Here is a 20,007-nt window from a genome sequence, read left to right as displayed (position 1 = left end):
GAATTCCCTCCCTAAAAGCATTGTACCTACATCACATGGACTGCAGCAGTTCAAGAAGAAAACTCACCACTGTCTTCTTAAGGGCAAGTAGACATTGGAAAGAAATACTGACCTAGCCAGAAATGCCATCATTCTGTGAACAAATCTTAAAAAGGCATTCCAGGTGGGTATTTTTGAATTGATAGCCCTACACCATGAATCATGGTTCCTCCAGCTCTGACAGCCCCAGACCTGACAGGGATTTGGTCTCTATAAAGCTGGCAGCTGATCATCATTGCAAAACTACCTTCTGCCTGCAGCCTGGTTGGAGGGACAGCTACAGAGAACTGTACCAACGCAGACTTGCACTATTTTAACCAGATTGCTCCCAACCCCCCAGATGCCTGGAGCTTCAGAAGGGCTGTTTTTGGGGTGCTGTTCACTCTGACTTGTGAATCGATCCTCTCCGTGGGCACCTGGCTCAGCTACTGTTATACAAATCAATGGAGACTTCAAATGTAGCATCTTGAAGCATCCTAATTCCCACTGCAGTGTGGTCCACAAAGAGAAGAAACAACAGAACCCATTTTCTCATCATGGATTGCCAGTGTACAGTTGTGTTATTTGACAATACACAACTGGCACTTCACCAACATGGTAATTACCACTGATCTGCATTGTATTATTAAATTGGTCTGTAATGGAATGCTGCAGTTTGATTGCACACCAATTAAGTTAATTATTATAAGGCAAATCAAGTTAAAAAGCCAGCCAGCAAAACATTCTGCAAAATAAATAGCCTCTATCTGAATGTGCTGTGTCTGGTAATAATTCAAATTGATTTAACTACAACCACCAGACTCCATGTGGTATTTGCTTTGGTCATTGATGCAGTGCAGACAGAACAGAGGAAGTAAAATTCACATTGGAAGAGGACAGGTCCTCCTTGCTACATATCTGCAACATCTGTGCAACCATCCCTTTCCGTACTTGTGTTTTGAGAGCAACTGCCATTCTCAGTCCTCATACTGGAAGCTACTGGACGTATCCCGAGAGAGAGCTATACTGCATTACACATTCAGAACATTGACAAATCTAAGAGTCACAATCCAAATACCTGGGAACACTCCTGTGAGATTAATGACTGTAAGGAAATGGCATTGTGTACATCAAGAGAACTCTGATGGAGTGGTCATAATATCACATTAGAAAGCAGTTGTGATTGTTAACTCTATCAACTTACTGGGAACTCAAGTGAATATTTGAAGGTTATTTTAATTCTTTCGAGGTGAGAGAGTCTGTTATATTAGGGGCATTGGATTTAATAATCCATCCTCCTTAAACGCTAATTTTAAGAAGCAGTGGACTGGATTATCACAGTCACAACCCCTCTTAATGCAAAATGCCCTATAAGTTTCATAATTATATTGCATGATTTCACTTAAAGTTCCCTTCGAGAGGGGAGAGTAATGCTCTTAGCAAACCAGAAGGACCACCTAGTTGTTAAAAAGTAAAGCTGGTTATAACTCAGGACATGATTTGAATTTGGGTTTGGTGAGGCAAGTGTCAAGTATACCTTAGCTTGCTGATGTGAGGCATTTTTACCCCCAGGCTTACCCTCCAGGCTGACTCCTGTTTGAAGACAGTATCGATTACATCAGCTGAGTTTCAGGAAATGCAGCAGGAAGCCACAGCCAGAGACCCACAGAAATGATCCCAAGCACAGAGCTAAAGAGGATTGAGAATCTTTGGCAATCACTGAAAGTGCATGTTACACTGCTAGTCATCAACTTACCGAGGCAGGAGTCAGTCTGTCTTTCACAACTGTTTATTTGCATTTTATTGTTGAAGAAAAACTCTAATCTGCTCTCTCCCGTTCCTGACCAACTCCCATTTACAGGAGAAAACCAGCCCTAAATATATGTTGCAATAAGTATCAGCTTTTCTCTATTATCTATGGTGTGTGTCCTTCACTTTCAAAGAGATCATTATTTGTAACATTGTCAATGCGCAGTTATTTGAAAGAACGGCAAAATGTAGGTGTGAGAAAATTGTGATGATGCTGTGGTTTTAAGAGGTGTGTTTATTGTTGAGGGAGTTTGGCAGACAAGTAGCGAGCAGTCTATGAGAAGATAAACAACTTATGAGGTGTTGTTTTTTTTTCTTAAAAATTGAAACAATAGAAACAGCCTGAATGGGTGTGGTTGAGCTCTCAGAGATCCAAGATTTTTAGTTAGATTTCAGCAGTTGATGTCGGGGTCTCAGCATGGTTGGAAGGCAGTGAATCTCTCCTGGCCACCAAATTTTCTTTCTGGATTTTTCTCTTGGAATTGTCTTTTGATGTTCCTTCCTCCTGGATTAGAGAACTGTATGAGAGACAATCTATTTTCTGATTTAGCCTTTTTGCCAAGGATGTGTTTGTGGGATGTTATTATATTGGATCAGTTAATAAGTAACGATTACTGTATCTGTTATACTGTTAAGCTTTCAAACCGAGTTAAGTTATTCCAAGCTCTTTTCTCTTCTGTTGCATGTTAACTATAGAGTTTGAATGATTTGTGTTGAGCTTAATGTCAAGTAGTTTGACCAATCGATTTACATCTGGATCACAGAATCTCACATTTATCTTCAAAATAAAAAATGTTAGGGTCTAGGCTACCTTCTTATTATATTTTGGGGGTTATGGTCTTGTTCGTAACAGGATTAAGCCAAAAGTAAGATAAATACCTAACATGAGCAAGTTTAAAACCTGATGGCACCATTCCTACATCCTTTAGTAGGTCTTTGGTCCATATCCCACTTCAGGCTCTTCGAACAGGTAATCAAGGCAGACACTTCAGTGCAGTTGAGAGAATGCTGCATGGGGTGTTACATCTGCTTGGACCTCTACCTAAACGAAAGTGGATCACTGGCTGTAATTGAATGATTTGCGGCATCCTGCAAAGGCCATTGTAAATGGAGGTTGTCCCTTTCCTTCTTTCTTTCAGAACTTGACTCCCATACAGACTAAAATTTACAGTAAGCCTCATGATGCACCAGCTGTTAACATTGATGGGTTTTTTCAACTCTTACAGAACTATGGTTTGGAGACTGAGAACCTCAGAACGCTTTCTCACAAGCTGAACGCTTCAGCCAAAAACCTACAGAATTTCATAACGGGCAGACGGAGGAGCGGCCATTACGATGGCAGGGCTTCCAGAAGGTTACCGAATGACTTCCTTACCTCAGTGGTTGACCTCATCGGTGCTGCCAAGAACTTATTGGCCTGGCTAGACAGGTAACTAGCTGAAACATTACTGATTTAACAATAATCATTGAATGTATGTCCATCTCTTAGAATGTTGAATCGTTGTTAACATTGCCCCCTCCCCACCCCACTGCATACCCCCCTACCTCCCATTCCTTCCAAAGTCCTGAAACATCTTGTTGCTTTCCAAATCCATGGCCATTTTTTCAACGTTGAATCCCTCCAATGAGGATTCAGTCCCTGCCCCAATCCTGAAACTATGTTTGTCAAGCTGCAAATCATACAACAGGCAACTGTGACTGTGGTAAGTTGTACTTTCCCATCCTTCTGTACCTGTCTGCAGCTCTTAACATGGACTGTTCAACACTGTTCTCCTCTGATGCTTCTCCTGTGTTGTCGCACTGGCTGGGACTGCCTTCAGTTGGGGGTTCCATTCATATCTATCCAGTCATTGTTGGGGAGTCTCTACCTGACCCTATGCTGTTGCCGCAAAAACCTCCCCTTCTCTCCCTCTGATTTCATGTTCCCATGGTGACCTAATCCCATAATATCAGTTCCACACACATGCTGATGACGCCAAGCTCCAACTTAACACAACCTGTTTTGACTCAGTCACAGTCTCTAACTTATCAACTCCTTGCCCAACTTTAAGTACTGGGTGAGGAAACGCACTGTTTAGTTTAAAATCCTCTCTAATTCCCTACTGATTTGGTTGGCCGCAGCACGATTCAGGTGGGCACAGTTCTATCATTACAGTACCCATTTTGCTTCAGTATCTGACAAACCTGAACTCAGTTCTTCCACACCCAGCTTTGAACCATGCATTCATCGCTCTGACAACTTACTGTTCCTAATTTGTATGTGGCTCAGGTAATAGTAATGCAGAGACCTTTGAAATTCTACTTCTTAATTTGGTACTTAGATCCTCATACTAACTATGTGGAACTTTCTTCTTTGCCCTGTCTATGTCATTGGCACCTACATGGCCCACAAAGACAGGATGATTTCTCTCCAGCACTGAACAGATATCCTGAAACCTGACACTGGCAGCAATTCCAAAGGCTCTTGCCTCACGCTCCTTTCTATGGAGAATGATGTCAATGCCCCTCAGTATACTATCCCTTACTGCCACTACATTCTTTCTTACTTCCACTGTTAAATGTCTTCCAGTACCATAGTGCCATGTTCAGGAACTTATCCTACCTGCAACCATCGCCTCATCCAGTCAAAGTGTAAGAACCGCAAAGCTACTGGACACTTCAAAGGTTGAAGCTCCTTCCTCTGGGTCCCTTGATTTGGGTAACCCATCCACTTTCACGATGGAGCATTGGAGTTAGGAGAGAAACAGTAGGGCTACATCTTTTTCACATCTCTTTACTTTGCCAAGTCTGAGCTCTTGCACATCCTAATATCTATCACACCACTTATGGCTGTATGTTCAGTTTTGCAGGTGCAAAGCTCAGGAACGCTATCTGCCTCTTCACTTTTATTTCTCTGTTAACACACCACTTGAAACATGGATATTTGACAATGTGTGTTCTCCATTCTAATATATCTTCTATGTGGCTCACTATTAAACTTAGATGGATAAGTGCATTGTGATGATAAAGTTGCAATATAAATGGAACATTTGTTGGTGTAGCAGCAATTATAGAGGGTGCTGGATAACTGGTTTGCAAATTGGTGAGGACGGAGAGAATTAGTTTGCAGTTGTGATATTCATGGGGTAATGCCTTTTCTGCAATTTTTGAAAACTCTGGTTTAGGGACCAAGATTGTTAAGTGTGCTGAGAGTACAAAACTCAATGTTAGCTCGTCATAGAATAGAATCCCTACAGGTAGGAAATGGGCTCTTCAGCCCAACACATCCACATCGACTCCCTGAAGAGTAACCCACCCAGACCGTTCCCCTTAATTTAGCCCTGACTAATGCACCTAACCTACACATCTCTGAACACTATGGGCAATTTAGCTTGGCCAATTCACTTGACCTACATATCTTTGGACTGTGGGAGGAAACTGGAGCACCCAGAGGAAACCCATGAAGACATGGAGAGAATGTGCAAACTCCATACAGAGAGTTGCCCAAGGCTGGAATCTAACCTGGGTCCCTGGCACTGTGAGGCTGCAGTGCTAACCACTGAGCCATCTAATTCAGGATATTGTAGGTAGGATAGGGGAATGGGATTTAGCGTGGAATATGGAGTTCAGTGTGGAAATGGGTGAAGTGATATACTTTGGAAGGATTAATATAGAAAGACAGTGCACTATAAATGGTATGATTTTGACAAGTGTAGATGAACAGAACTCTCTGTGTCTATTTGCACAACTCCTTGAAAATGGTAAATTTCAAGTAGCAAGTGACACGTTGAGGATGGTTGTTGAGTGGGTTACTTGAATTTGTAAACTGAGCACTGGTATCCAAAAGCAAAGAGACTCTGACTGAGTGCATGACTGGACTTCTGTGGAAAATTGTGGGTACTGTTCAGAAGGAAAGATACAAATACCTTGGAAAATGTTTTTACTCAAGAGTTGTGGGATCTAGAATGTTGAATCTGGAAAGGTGTGATAGCTGATTATATATGTAACAAAAAAAAAGGACAGGTACTTGAACATGAGGAACATGTAGGGTTATGGATAAAAGCATGACAGCACTTCTGAAAAGCTAGCTAGCTCAGGACTCAAATGGCTTCCTCCTGTGCTGTAAGGTTCTTTGATTCTATGAATTGTGAAGTTACTTGTAATTTATTTGTGTAAGGGATACTATATCATTGTGCATTAGAGTTCCTTGCTGGTTAGGATCCTATTATTTTGATACATGAAATCAAGACTACCTTGTGTAATTTTTGAATAAATGTTCTTCATTGTATTTTTAGGTCTCCTTTCGTTAGTGTGACTGAATACTCACTTCTGAAAAATAACATCGTTCAGCTGTGTCTGGAACTAACAACAATTGTGCAACAGGTAAGGTACTTAACTCTCACTGGGTAGTCATACCATCCTGAAAAGATTGAGAAAGGTTGGCCTCTGACCCATGATCAACCTGATTGGAATAGATCTGCATTTACATTAATTTAACAATTGTTTTGATTTGAATTGGAAATATGTTGGTGGTTTTAAAACTAAGGCAAAAGCACAAGTTGAAGTATGTGAACTCCCTGTCATTTTTGATTGAAAAAGACATCAAGCAATGCAGAACATAAATCACCGATCTGTTAATGAACCATGGACAGAATCTCATTCCTGATTCGCTGGAACTCGGCTTCTGAAAGTATGTGAATCTGAATGTTGGAAAGAGTTGGGGAGTTGCAAGTTGACACATCAGATGATATACACATTATTTTATATCTATGCTTCTCAGTCAATTATTTTTATTGCTAAAGTGTTGTGATGTTACTCTTGCACTCAGCTATAAGTGATCTGTAATCCAGCCAGAAATATCTCTTCAAGACAGATGCATTAATTCTGCTGGAATTGGAAAGGGTTGTGCATTAATAGAGGAGTGTGGCAGCCTTCAGAGGAATATAATTTTATTTGCATGTTTTTCATTCTCAGTGATAGTCTCCTGTATTGATTTAGAAATGAATAAGTTTTGGAAAGCAGCATTGAAATCCGGGTGGTTTGTATTGTATCCTATTCCAACTCAGTCCTTTCCAGACTTCAAATCTGTGAAACACCTTCTGAGAGGTTTTAACTCATTCAAAACCCGTCCACTTTCAGGGAGTTAAATCTGGACCCATGTTTGTTCCTGTTTGCTGGGGTCAGCAGCTTTTATATACAGGTCTGTGCCTCCTATGAACTAATGTTCAGGGTTCCTAAACTTCCTAAAGTGAAATAAACTATCTGCAGATTTATTGCTACAATGAAATATGTGCAGCAACGCATAAATGTTGCAGAGAAACATTAGCAAGGCTTAACTTTTATCAGTGTATTAAAATGTTTAGAGATAAACAGAAATCATTTTTAAATTTGTAGTCCTTTGAACTGAGTCATTCTATTCTTTTTAATATCAGTGTGTATCTTCAAAGTTTTTTTTATTTGTCACAGTAGCTGACTTGATTGAGATGAGGAAAGAGCTTCTTGTATTTACTGTGGTTCAAATACACTTCTAAGCATGAGTCCTCAATCAAGTCTGCACAGAATTAAAATGGATGGATTGGAAGCAAAGCCAGGCAGGGATTGACATTCACAACTGGTTGAATGAACAGTTATATCATTCACTGCCTTAAAAATGGCATAAACTGCCTTGGTTGCAAGTTGCATACCACTTCATTCCATATTTCTTCTGCATCTATGTCTATTCAATGGCAATTATTTTTTTTTAACTGCCAGAATCTGTTGGTTGAATTTTAGTTTGTGCTTTAGTCCAGAAATTGTTGAGGTAGAAATTGTCTTGGAAGAGCTCTTGCAGGTTGTTTGAGTGTTGGACCATTGAACTGTGTTGGACAGCTTCCTATTGAGGTTTTGTTTTGGCTTCTTTGCTCTGTGCTGTTGCTGACCACATTAGTTTAGCTCTTGCCTGTTCTATTTAGTTTTCTTGATTCCCCGGTCTGCACTGTAGCCTCCCATTCTCCCAGCATCTGGTTTCTCCACCATGCAGTAATCCTGCCATTTTGATTGCAACAAGAGCTATCTCATATTGGTGACTTCTCATGCGGTCAGCATCTTGATGGACAAAATGGAGTTCCTGGAGAAGAGATTAAAGACAGATGCGATTATACAAGCAGTTTTACTCTAAGCAGTGTCAGCATTGCACTTTCTCCTTGATCCGGGCCTTTAGATTACAATGGCTACAGAGCTCCAATGGTTTTGATGGTGAGGGAAGCCCTGGGTTTCCATGTTCATGTCACTTTGAGCCACCACAGAACAAAGCCGGCCCGCTGTATTGAGCAAATGTCAGAGGTGTCATTTATCACTGGAACATCAATCTCTCCTCATGGACGAACAGGACAATTTTTTGATCAGGCATCAGGTCTTTAAGATGCAGGGAATCATTACTGGAATGTCTGTGCTTATTTGGGTCCATCTTGCTATTGCCCAGAAACGGATTTAATTCATCTAAATGTGCAGATGACCTAGGACCACCAACATCAACATCATCAAGTGATTTAGATTGCTCACTGATAAGTAGCAATAATACAGATCAATTGTTGGCTTTTTCTACCAAAAATAGTCAATTTGTAAGACACTGTTAATGAGGTAAATGTGTCATTGTATTACTTTTTACTCAAATAACATTAAAATTGCAATCAAGTCTTCTCACGTTACTGCTGTATGTCTCACTTAGACATACATATGTGTATTTTTGAGCCCTATTTTGGGTTCCCAAAATTGCTGATTATCTTCTTTTTGGGCCTGTGTTCCAAATGGAAACATTTTTCTACACTTTCCCTCCTGTTCTCACCCTGCACATTAAATGCCCTGAAGCACCACCTTGCCCAGCTAAGACCCCTTCCCCTCAACTCCCCTACACCCCAATATCCGACGACACATTCTGCTGGCCCGGCCCTATTGAAACCATGCATTAAGATTGAGGTCTGGCTCCATTGCAGGGTCATTTCTCTTGGGGACTGCTGCAGGCCTAGCAGTGGACACTGCTGCTCCCAGTGGCGCTATTAGTTTCACAGAGCAGGAAGCCTATTTAATTGGTCAGCAGCTCTTGGAGTCTGTTGTGGAAGTCCATGTAGGTCTATAACAACCTGGAAACTGTCATGATGCTTTGTTACAAAGGTAGTACAGAGACCAGGAAGGGGAGAGGATTCTTAGTGGAAGAGAGTGAAAGAGGAAATTGCAGATATGAAGATACATTAGAGAAGTTGAGACTCTTCTCCTTGGAGAGAGAAAGGCTCAAAGGACATCTAGTAGAAATGTTCAAAATCATGAGAGGGCTGGTTAAACAAGATAACTGTTCATACTATTTTCAATCAAAGAGAAGAAGGGGAAGCAGTGGATAAAGATGAGATATCCATTGTCAGTCCACCCATATCCACAGAGGCTCAGAATCCATAACATTGCAAAGGTTCACTAGGTGTGAAATGTACCAAATAAAATCCTGTGGTTTGCTTCTACCACTAGATCAATCCCCATTTCCACCTTCCCCATCAACTCTCCAACACCAAAAAGTGCTTTGACTATTCCACCCATTGCAAATCCACCCAATGGTCCTGTTATGTATTGATATTGACCATGAAATCCTGAAAGCGTAAGTTGACAGTTGGGACACAACAATGAGCAAGGCATGAAAGTGGTGGTAATTAATCATTTTTATGGGGTGTTATAAGTAATAATGTCATTTTATTAAACTCTGTGTGTATTCTCTGTGAGTTACAGTTTTTTCAGCTCATGATTTCTGCTGCTTATATGCTGTGCAGGGCATTGTTGCTCTTCACAGAAGTATTATGGTGAAGAAGGAAACCATTTGGCCCAATGTACTTGCATTGGATCTTCTAATGAGCGTTATGATTGAGAACTGCTCTCTTGCTTTTTCCATGTTCTCATGGGCATTGATCCATTCAAATGATTATCCATTGGAACTGCCTCCCCCATTTTCCAAGCAGTGCATTCTCGACCCAAACCTCCCATTTTTTGAGCAAGATTTTTATATTTACTATGCCCTCTCATTCTTGATCCTTTTACCACTGGAAACCATTATCTTGTCTAACCAAACCCCTCATAATTTTGGGCATTACCATCAGATCTCCTCTGAGCCTTCCTCTCTGGTCTCCTTCCTGTAGGAAGGATGTTGTGAAACTTGAAAGGGTTCAGAAAAGATTTACAAGGATGTTGCCAGGACTGGAGGGTTTGTGCGGCTGAACAGGCGGGGGCTGTTTTCCCTAGAATGTCAGAAGCTGAGGGGTGACCTTATAGAGGTTTATAAAATGAAGGGCATGGGTGGGATAAATGGACATGGTCTTTTCCCTAGGACGGGGAAGCCCAGAACTAGAGGGCATAGGTTTCAGGCAAGAGGAGAAAAATGTAAAAGGGACCTAAGGGACGACTTTTTCATGCAGAGGGTAGTACATGTATGGAATGAGCTGCCAGAGGAAGTGGTAGAGGCTGGTACAATTACAACATTTAAAAGGCATTTGGATGGGTGTATGAATAGGAAAGGTTTAGAGGGCCAAGTGCTGGCAAATAGGATTAGATTAGTTTAGGGTATCTGGTTAGCATGGACGAGTTGGACCGAAGGGTCTGTTTCCTTGCTGTACATCTCTATAACTCTACGACTTTAAGACCCTCAGCGTCTCCAATGTATTCTTATAACTGCAATTCCCTAGGAAATATTCCTGTAAATTTCTTCTGCGTTCTTCCTAAGTCATTCACATCCTTACTGTAGTGTGGCAGCCAATTCTGCAAACTATACTCAGCTGAAGCCTAAAAAGCATTTTGTATGAATTCAACATCATTGCTTTTGTACTCTATCCACTTATTAATAAAGTCCAGGATACTGCAAGCCTCATTAACTATACGCCTTATTAACTGTCTTTCACCTGTCCTACCACCTTCAATAGTTGATACACATCTGCACATCCAGGTCCCTTTGCTACGTAAGAATTATACACTTCATTTTACATTCTCTGGCCCTCTTCTTCCAACCAAGAAATATCACTTTCCGCTTCTCCATGCTGAACTTGATCTACTGCCTATCTGCCCACTGCACCAATATGTACATATCGTTTTGGAATTCTATGCTGCCATTATAGTTTACAGTGCTTCCAAATTTCTTGTCATTTGTCCCCAGCATATTACAGAACTTGAAATAACTGGTCTGTAATTGCATGACTTACCTTTACAAACATTTTTGAACAAAGGTGTAATGTTTGTACTTCTTCAAAACCTTTTCGTCATTAATTTGCATGTAAAATTTTCTATTTCACCAGGGCTGGGTAATATACATCCTTATGGTAAAGACAGATGCAAAGTATTAATTTAATACCATAGCTATGCTCCCCCTCCCCCCACCCCCCCTTCTTCATGTGTTAATTTCATTTTGGTCCCAACTCCTCCTCTTATCATCATTTTATTTCTTACATACTTTTAGAAGACTTTGGGTTTCCTCTTTATTTTAGCTGCCAGCTTTTTTCTCATAAACCCTCTTTGCTTCTCTAATATGCTTTTTTTAATCACTGAAATTTCTGTATTCATTTTTGCTCTCAATTGTATTTTCAAGCTGAAATCTGTCATTAACACAAATTTTCTTCTGTGTCTTAATTTATATCTTGTTTTTCATCCAGGTCTCTGGATCTATTGTTGCTTCTTTGTCTTTTAAAGGAATACACCTTGACTATGCCCCAAGCAATTGCTTTTAAAGAGAACCCATTGTTCAGTAACCTTTTTCACTTGCCAAAGTTTTATTCCAGTCAATCTGGCCCAGCTCCATCCATGCCACATTGAAGTCAGCTACCACACATTTAATTATTCTTCTCTAGATTGCCTTTTGTCCTTTTGGCTTGCAATGATTATTATTATCAAAAATGTTCCCTCATTGACAGTTGATCTATTTGGCTTATCTCATGACCAAGGCCCAGGTTCAACTATGCATCCTTTCTTGTTGGACTCGACAAGTCATGTCGTTGAAAATTTTTCTGAACGCAACCTCTCCACCCTTGATGCTACCAATATCACCGTCTAGTTCAGATAATTAAGAGCTTCACTGTAACTACTGTGTAACGTTTGCATCTTGCTGAAATTTCCCTGCTGATTTATTTCTGAACCTTCTTCCCGTTACCTGGTGGCCTATAGACTACACTGAGCAATGTAATTATATGCTTTTTGTTCCTCAGCTTTTGTCTACATCGTCCTTGAATCCTCTGGGATATCCTCTTTCTCCAACACTGCAATGCTCTCCTTAATCAATATTTTCAGCCCTCCTCTTTTCCTATCTTTCCTGAACACCTTGTGCCCAGGAATATTTAATACCGAGGCTTGCATTTCCTTGAGCCAAGTTTGATGTTGCCACAACATCACATTCCCACTTGACAATCAGTGTTTGTAACTCTCCATTCTTATTAACTATACTCCACGCACCCACTTAAATGCACAGAAAGTCTGATTTAGACTTTATTACTTTATCATTTACTCCAACTTCATCGATTGACTTCCTATACTCTATAATAATCATTCAGAAAAGATTTACAAGGATGTTGCCAGGATTTGAGCTATAGGGAGAGGTTGAATAGGCTAGGGCTGTTTTCCCTGTAGTGTTGGAGGATGAGGAGTGATATTACAAAGGTTTATAAAATCATGACTGGCATGGATAAGGTAAATAAATAGACAAATATTTTTTTTTGGGGCGGTGGAGTCCAGAACTAGAGGGCATATGTTTAGGGTTAGAGGGGAAAGATATAAAAGAGACCTAAGGGGCAACTTTTTCACGCAGAGGGTGGTACATGTATAGAATGGGCTGCCAGAGGAAGTGGTGGTGGCTAGTACGATTGCAACATTTAAAAGGCTTCTGGATGAGTATATGAATAGGAAGGTTTTGGAAGGATTGGGTTGGGTGCTGGCAGGTGGGACTAGATTGGGTTGGGCTATCTGGTTGGCATGGACGGGTTGGACCGAAGTGTCTGTTTCTGTGATATACATCTCTATAACTCTATGACTCTAAGTATTCTGGGCACCATGATGTTCCTCTCTGATATTCTGTCTTGATTTCCACAAGTTACTTTAAATGAACAAGACTAACAAAGCACCCTATAAAGAACTAAGTCCCACTTTTGTTCATGTACAACCTGTTCAGCTTGACTAGATGCCAGCTCCCGTAAAGCCTGTCCAGTGTCCCAGAGATCAAAAACCTTCCCACTCCACAATTTCCCCAGTCAAACATTCATCTGCAATATCCTCCTAATTTTGTACAAATTTGTAACACTGAGAGTAATCTAGAGATTACTACCTTTCAAAGTTTGTGAAACGATTTGTAGCTCAGGTGCTCATTGTTGTGGTTCTGTTCACCGAGCTGGGAATTTGTGTTGCAGACGTTTCGTCCCCTGTCTAGGTGACATCCTCAGTGCTTGGGAGCCTCCTGTGAAGCGCTTCTGTGATCTTTCCTCCGGCATTTATAGTGGTTTGAATCTGCCGCTTCCGGTTGTTAGTTCCAGCTGTCCGTTGCAGTGGTCGGTATATTGGGTCCAGATCGATGTGCTTATTGATTGAATCGGTGGATGAGTGCCATGCCTCTAGGAATTCCATGGCTGTTCTCTGTGCTGCTACCTTTGAGGTCCTGTGTTCTAATTTTTTACTTGGCTCCCTAATTTCTGATTGCCGGACCACATTCCCTTTCCTACCTAAGACCTTGGCACATGAATCACCTCCCACTCAGTGGCATCCTTGACTCTTGTTCCCTCAGTGAGGGAACATTTCTGACCGTAGTACCAGGGAGGCAACGTGTCATCCTAAAGTCATGAGTGTGACCTCAGAAAAGCCTCTCTATTCACTTATGAAACAAATCCCCCTGTGCTTCAGCAGATGTAGAATCGCGGAATGAATGCAAAATTGAAGGAGGCAAATTTAATGGGGCCTTGCTTGTGTTCGCTCTCTAGATGAGTAACTCAGCTCAAACTATGGCTCTGTCAATCTTCTTTCTTCAGATAATGATGGAATTCTGCATTGAAGGTCTTGGTGGAATTTGCCTTCACAAATGCTTAGGCAGGATATTCAGCATCCTAACCACTAGCTCTGTTTTTAATAAAAGTCTTGTCTGCCATTGATCCTTTTGCCTTAAGTTGGTGTCCCCCTGTTTCTTGTGCTTCTGTTAAAGGGCAGTGCTATTACTTAGCTCCTCACCCTGATTACTTACACACTCTTTGCTTTGAAGTCCCAATGTTCCCCACGTAGAGTCATAGAGATGTATATCACAGAAACAGACACTTCGGTCCAACCCGTCCATGCCAACCAGATAGCCCAACCCATTATTCTCCTGCCTCTACCCAGCAATAATCTCAGGAATATGTTGTTCAATTTGGATGATGTTTTTCCTCTCATTCATCATCCATCCTGAACACCACAGATGGCTGTCCAGTCACTTTCACTTCAATAGAGCTTAAAGTTAAAATCAATGAATTCAGTCCAGCAGTGATCGCAAATTCAGACTCACTCAGTTATATCCAGGCTTGCCAATACAATTCCAACCTGTTGTTCAGAAGCTGCCTTCAGAACAATTTCCAGGTCCTTGGGTTCATCACAGCACAAACATGAACCTTTCGATTTTGTTTTTGACCCTCTTTCTGAATGAGGTTCTGTTTTTTAGTGGACAGCTTTGTTTAAAATAGACCCATTTTCAGAAGGATTAAGAATTTGGACAGTTTGGTTATCGACATGAAAGCAGTTCCCCTCACCCAGCAACTCGACCACTATTTATTTGGAGATTAGCATAACTTCCATTTAGTTTTACAGAAGAAAAGTTCATGCTAAAGTCAAAGGAAGGCTTCAGTGTCATTCCTCTACCTGACTTGGCGGCACGGTTGTGAAAATAATACCTACAAAACAAGATTAAGCCATTCAATAAAGGTACCAATCCTTGAGGATGTCATGAATGTTGCAAAATGCTTTAATGTCCTCAGTCAAGGAACTGTAGAAATGTTTATGACAGTGAATATCTATAAAATAACAATCGCCAATTTGTCCCACTCTTAAACTTAAATCATCTGAAATTCTCCTTTACTCTTTGAAGTATTGGAATCATTCAAAGGTGGATTCTGCTTTTCTCTTTTTAAAATTATCCTAACCCTTGTGATTAGGAATATGACTTGCCATGATTGTGAAACGGGCTGTATTTTATACGTCATACATTATGTTTAAATGCCTGAAGCAAACGAAATCACCATAATCCCAGAGGATCAGAGGACTGCTCTCTCATTAGAGACTAGTGAAGAGTTTAAGTTAAGTCACAAAGCTAAAAACACATGACTCACACTTGGGCCTAGATGACATATCCATCAATTTTATTTCAAAGTTCTGATCATGATATTTTCAATAAAATAGTCTGTTACTCTTGTTGGACAAAGCACAAGCTTCTGCAATATCCACTAATTAACCTCCTAAGCACTGTTGGCAAGATAACTACACCACCTCAAACGATGGGTGAGGTTGAGAAGATAAGACCATCATGGTAACCTCTGCCTGTGTGGGTATTGAACCTTTGCTGTTGGCATAATTCTACATTACAGAACAGCCGCCCAATCCACTGAGGAGAAAGGGAGGACTGCAGATGCAAATGCCTGTTTCCTAATAAAGAGTTTATGTTCAAAACATCGACTCTCCTGCTCCTCAGATATTGCCTAACCGGCTGTGCTTTGCCAGCGCCACACTTTTTGAATCCAGTCCACTGACCTAACTGATGGAACTGACTGTCCAGCAGGATGTGTAATGGTGGTTATTTCAAAACTCCTCATTCATGCTTACATCCACAACTAATTTCTAGTCTAGCGACTCCAAGAAGTCTCCAGTCTCCATTATCTACCTACTGTAGATTGCATTGGATAAGTCGACCTGGTCTATAAGACAACCCCATTTTTTTGGCACCAAAGTGGATGTTTAGGCTGGTAATTGGTGTATAAGTTGACACACATTTCCTCACTTGTTCACTAATAATTACACATTTAGGGCTGCGTTGTCTTTGGAATTGGCCTCAGTTTTTCTGTAGAAAAATTTGATGCATGGGATAACTGAGGTGGTATTGCTGTAGAACCAAGAAAATGTGCAATAGTTTGCAAGATGCCTGCACAGAGCAGAGACACTTGACTGACAAGCAAAATTTCAAAATGGCAACCACCTATATGAGCGTAAATAGTTCACAATGCATACTGAGGCTATAGGATGACCCTTCTTTTTGGAGAGGATATTCCAAAGTTGCAGAGATCGACCTATACTCTGAGATGTGTGATAATTTCATATGTTTTCAATATTGACATAGGAAATGCAAATAACATTTTCCAATATCAGGAACCCCTTCAGTAAAGAAACACTAACTCTGGAGAATGAAAATAGATATGAAGAAAGGAGGTTTATATCATATCAAAAATGTTTGATTTCTTACTCACTCCCATATGCAGCCTCTTTGTTTACGATCCACATTTTTATCATTCTCGCTCTATCCTATTTTCATTACTTTTATTTCTGCGTTATCTATTTTACGTATTGAACTTATCTGTTTCCTTTCAGTTCTCAATCTTCCATTTGGAGATATGAACATTTTTTGCAAATGGATTTTCAGTGGTTGAAAATTAAGTGCGATTTTAAGATTTTTTTGAAAAACCAGTCAACATGCTTTTGCACCGTAAAACTCAGATAAGCTATCACAACTGGTTGTATCTCATAAATCCCACTGCTTGACAGCTTGTGGACCAGTTATCTTGTTGACAGTGCTGAGAAGGTTAATTAATGGATATTGCAAAGGGTGATCTAACACTTTGTGCTATTTTCTTTGTCCGACAAGAGTAACTGACTATTGTATTAAAAATATCATGATTAGAAATTTGAAATAAAATTGATGGATATGTCATCTAGGCCCAAGTATGATATGACTGAGCCATGAGTCATATGTTTCTAGCTTTAATACTTAACATAAATTCCGGATATTAAAATTGGCATGCATCAAGCTCTGGGTGAAATTCAGATCTCTTTTCAGCTCTGTACAACAAATCATCTTGAGAGAGTAGCAATATCTGATGTACTGTACTGGTCCAGTTTCATTTAGGGACATTGTGTAATTTCCAGGCTTGTCAGGGACAAAGGAGGGAAGGTCCTTATTCATATTTAGCTTTCTACATACTGCCAAAAGATCACTGATGTTCACACATTCTATCTTGCCATCTGGCAACTGCATCATTGGTTTATCTCTCTGCCTCAGGCAGCTGAATTCTGACCGCAGACAACAGTGAACAGTTGATATGACATTGATCAGAACCCAAGGCAATTCTAGCAATAAGTTCTGGGGAAAATTGACTGCCAGGTTCAACATTTGAAAATTAGCTTTCTTCAAACAATGTTGAGGTCTAAATATTGACTTGCATCCTGAAAGTCAAAACTTCAGAATGCGCTTGTCTGAGTTTCGTAAAATAGATAAATGTCAGTTATCTTCTTTAAATAAAATAAATAATTTTAAATGCACATGAACAGTGAAATTGATCACATCTGGCGCTCCCTCTCTCTCTGTTAAATATATAGATACTTAGATTGAATAAAATCGGTGCCTTAATATTCCAGAAAATCAATCATCCCTTTCTTGTCAGAAATGAATGAGGCATAAAAGTTTTGTGACAAATTTAACCAAAAATTTGTCTGCAGGAATTTGCACTTAATTGCACAAGTTTTATTTATTATAAAATGCTGAAATCAGTTCCCATCAGGATATAGTGTTGAACAGTAACATCTATTTGTATATAAAATATATGCTTTTGTACTTTGCATTTTTTATAGTCTGACAGGGCAGAATCTATCAGGAGATTAAAAGATACTCATAGAGTAATGAAGGAAGGCTCCTGCTTTCTCCAACACTCCTGTGCAAGTTCCCCTCAGAGGTCTGATGTTTCAGGATTTTGTCCCAGTGACAGTAAAGGATTGGTGAGATATTTTCAGATTGAGATTGTCTGAGCGTTAGAGAGGAACTTTCTTCCCTTATACCTTGAGCAAAGGATGTCACTTGAAGGTGATCTTGATGAAGCATTGGTGAGCTGCTGCAGTGCATCTTGTTGTTGGGGGGGATGGTATTTCCTTTGAAGGTGGGGAGTGATTACAGGTCATTGTTTTGTCCTGGACAGAGTTTGACTCCTTGAGTGTTGTTGGAACTGTACTCATCCTGGTTAGTGGAGAGTGCCAAACACAGTTCTGGCTTGTGCCTTATTGATGGTGAACTGGCTTTGGGGAGACAGTTCCTCATCATAAAATGTCTCATTGTTATCTTCTCTTATAGCTCCACTATTAATACTGCTCATTTAGTTAAAAGATTTTGGTCAATGGTGACTTGTGTTATTAATGGCTAGGGATTTGATGATGGTGAGGCCATTGAATGCCAAAGAGAGGAGGTTAGATTCTGTTTTGCTTGAATTGGACATTGCCTGACACTTATATGATGTGACACTATGTGCTACTTTTCAAATCAAGCCTGTTTGTTGTCCACAACCTTTCAGAATGGAGGCACAGACTGTCAGCGTCTGAGGAATTGTGACTGGCCCTGAGTACTATGTGAGCATCAATGGCCAATTCATTTATAATGGAAAACAGTGGGTGACGAAGCAGCTGAACATAGTTAGGTCTAGAACATTGCCCTGGGGCCATCATGCAGCAATGTCCTGAGGCTGCAAGTTTGATCTTCATCAATCACAACCATCTTCATATTTTTTACATTATAGATATTTTCAAATCAACCGCAGAGATTCTGTTGTGCATCTCAGAGATAGGTGAGACTTGAACCCAGACCTCTTGGTTCAGAGATAGGGATGCTACCACTGTGCCACAAGAGCTCACAGCCATCTTGTTTGTGCTGGCTTGAATCCAACTAGTACATTACAATTGACTTTGATTTTGCCTGGGCCACTCCGCAGTCAGGTAATTGCGATATGATGTCAAGAGCACTCACTCTTATCTCAACTCTTGAATTTAGCTATTCTATCTACATTAGGACCAGCAGTACACTGACCCTGAGAAGCTGGATTATTTCACTCTACCCAACAGGAGGAAGATTCCAGTTAGCCTGTCCTCTGTTGTTTTTGTTCCACTTTATGATGGCATTACGACTTATAACCAACTTTATTATTTGTTCATCTCCTCCCCAGTCTGGAGCCAGTTGATGCTGGTGGCCCAACAAATGGTAAATCCACAGAAGATGCTGATACTGTCCACACTAACCCCAATGCCCTGTGCTAAATTCCCTGGCTAGACCATCGTCAGTCGGAGAGCTGCAGCAGCATGTCATGAAACCAACGCAAAACTATGAGGCCTCTGACCCCAGTGATATTCCAGCTGCTGTTTGCAAAGAGTGGGCTTTTGCTTTTATTAAGGCTCCATGCATCCATTCTGCAGATTTGAAAGGAAATGCTTGCTCCCAACCCCCTTCGGGAATGTGACAATTGCGGGAGAGGGGAGATAAACCTTGGTTGATATAGGCCTAAAGTGCTGGGACTCCTTGATGCCTAGGACACCTTGCAGAGACCTTGCAGAAGCTCTGGAGCCGTGTTTGCAGACCCCTCATACAGAGCATAAACTCTGTTTATGTAATTTCTTTTTATCCTTTTTGTGGTGACAAAATACTCTTCATTGTATCTTTCTAGGTATATATGATAATAAATAACTCATAAATAACCCCTAAATCCCCTGGTAATGGACAGTTAGGGCCAGTTGTCCAGACAGATTTAAAGAGCCTCCTTCCCTACTTGGCCATATCTAATGATACAAGCAACCCACAATGGTGACCTGACTGCCAATTCCTCTTTTGAATTCAAAAGTTTGTAAAGTTGGTGAATTGGTGTCTTTTCCCTCTCTCTCTCTCTCTCTCTCTCTCACTCTCTCTCTCTCTCTCTCTGTACTGTATTGCAGACTTCACTTACTCTGAGTTCTGTGGTCTCCTGTTGGGCCTCCAGCTTCGAGATTGAATGTGTCCTCTATAATTGCCCTGACCCAGAGGGTAAAACTCTGCCCTGCAGCTTTGAATGATTAGCAGCCACATAACTATAATGCTACCATGTTTGTTTGTTGCGTTTCAAAGTGTTACGCTTTATTGCAGAGAAAAGATCAGCGTGTAACTTCTAACCCAGAGCCAGCAATTTCAAAGCTGCAGTTACTGTTTCC

The 20,007-nt window shown here is 40.6% G+C and overlaps 1 protein-coding gene across 1 annotated transcript in view; it reads left to right on the top strand.

Annotated features, from left to right (window-relative positions):
* Window positions 1-20,007, top strand: part of si:ch211-26b3.4 (connector enhancer of kinase suppressor of ras 2) — a 582,714-nt gene that overhangs the window by 197,797 nt on the left and 364,910 nt on the right. Inside the window, 2 exon segments of the mRNA XM_060832168.1 lie at window positions 3,054-3,256; window positions 6,102-6,189. Of these exon segments, the coding sequence (XP_060688151.1) occupies window positions 3,054-3,256; window positions 6,102-6,189 (291 nt within the window).

Source organism: Hemiscyllium ocellatum, chromosome 11, assembly GCF_020745735.1.
Source record: "Hemiscyllium ocellatum isolate sHemOce1 chromosome 11, sHemOce1.pat.X.cur, whole genome shotgun sequence".
In the NCBI taxonomy this organism is placed as follows: domain Eukaryota; kingdom Metazoa; phylum Chordata; class Chondrichthyes; order Orectolobiformes; family Hemiscylliidae; genus Hemiscyllium; species Hemiscyllium ocellatum.
This window is presented reverse-complemented; position numbering and strand designations above follow the sequence as displayed.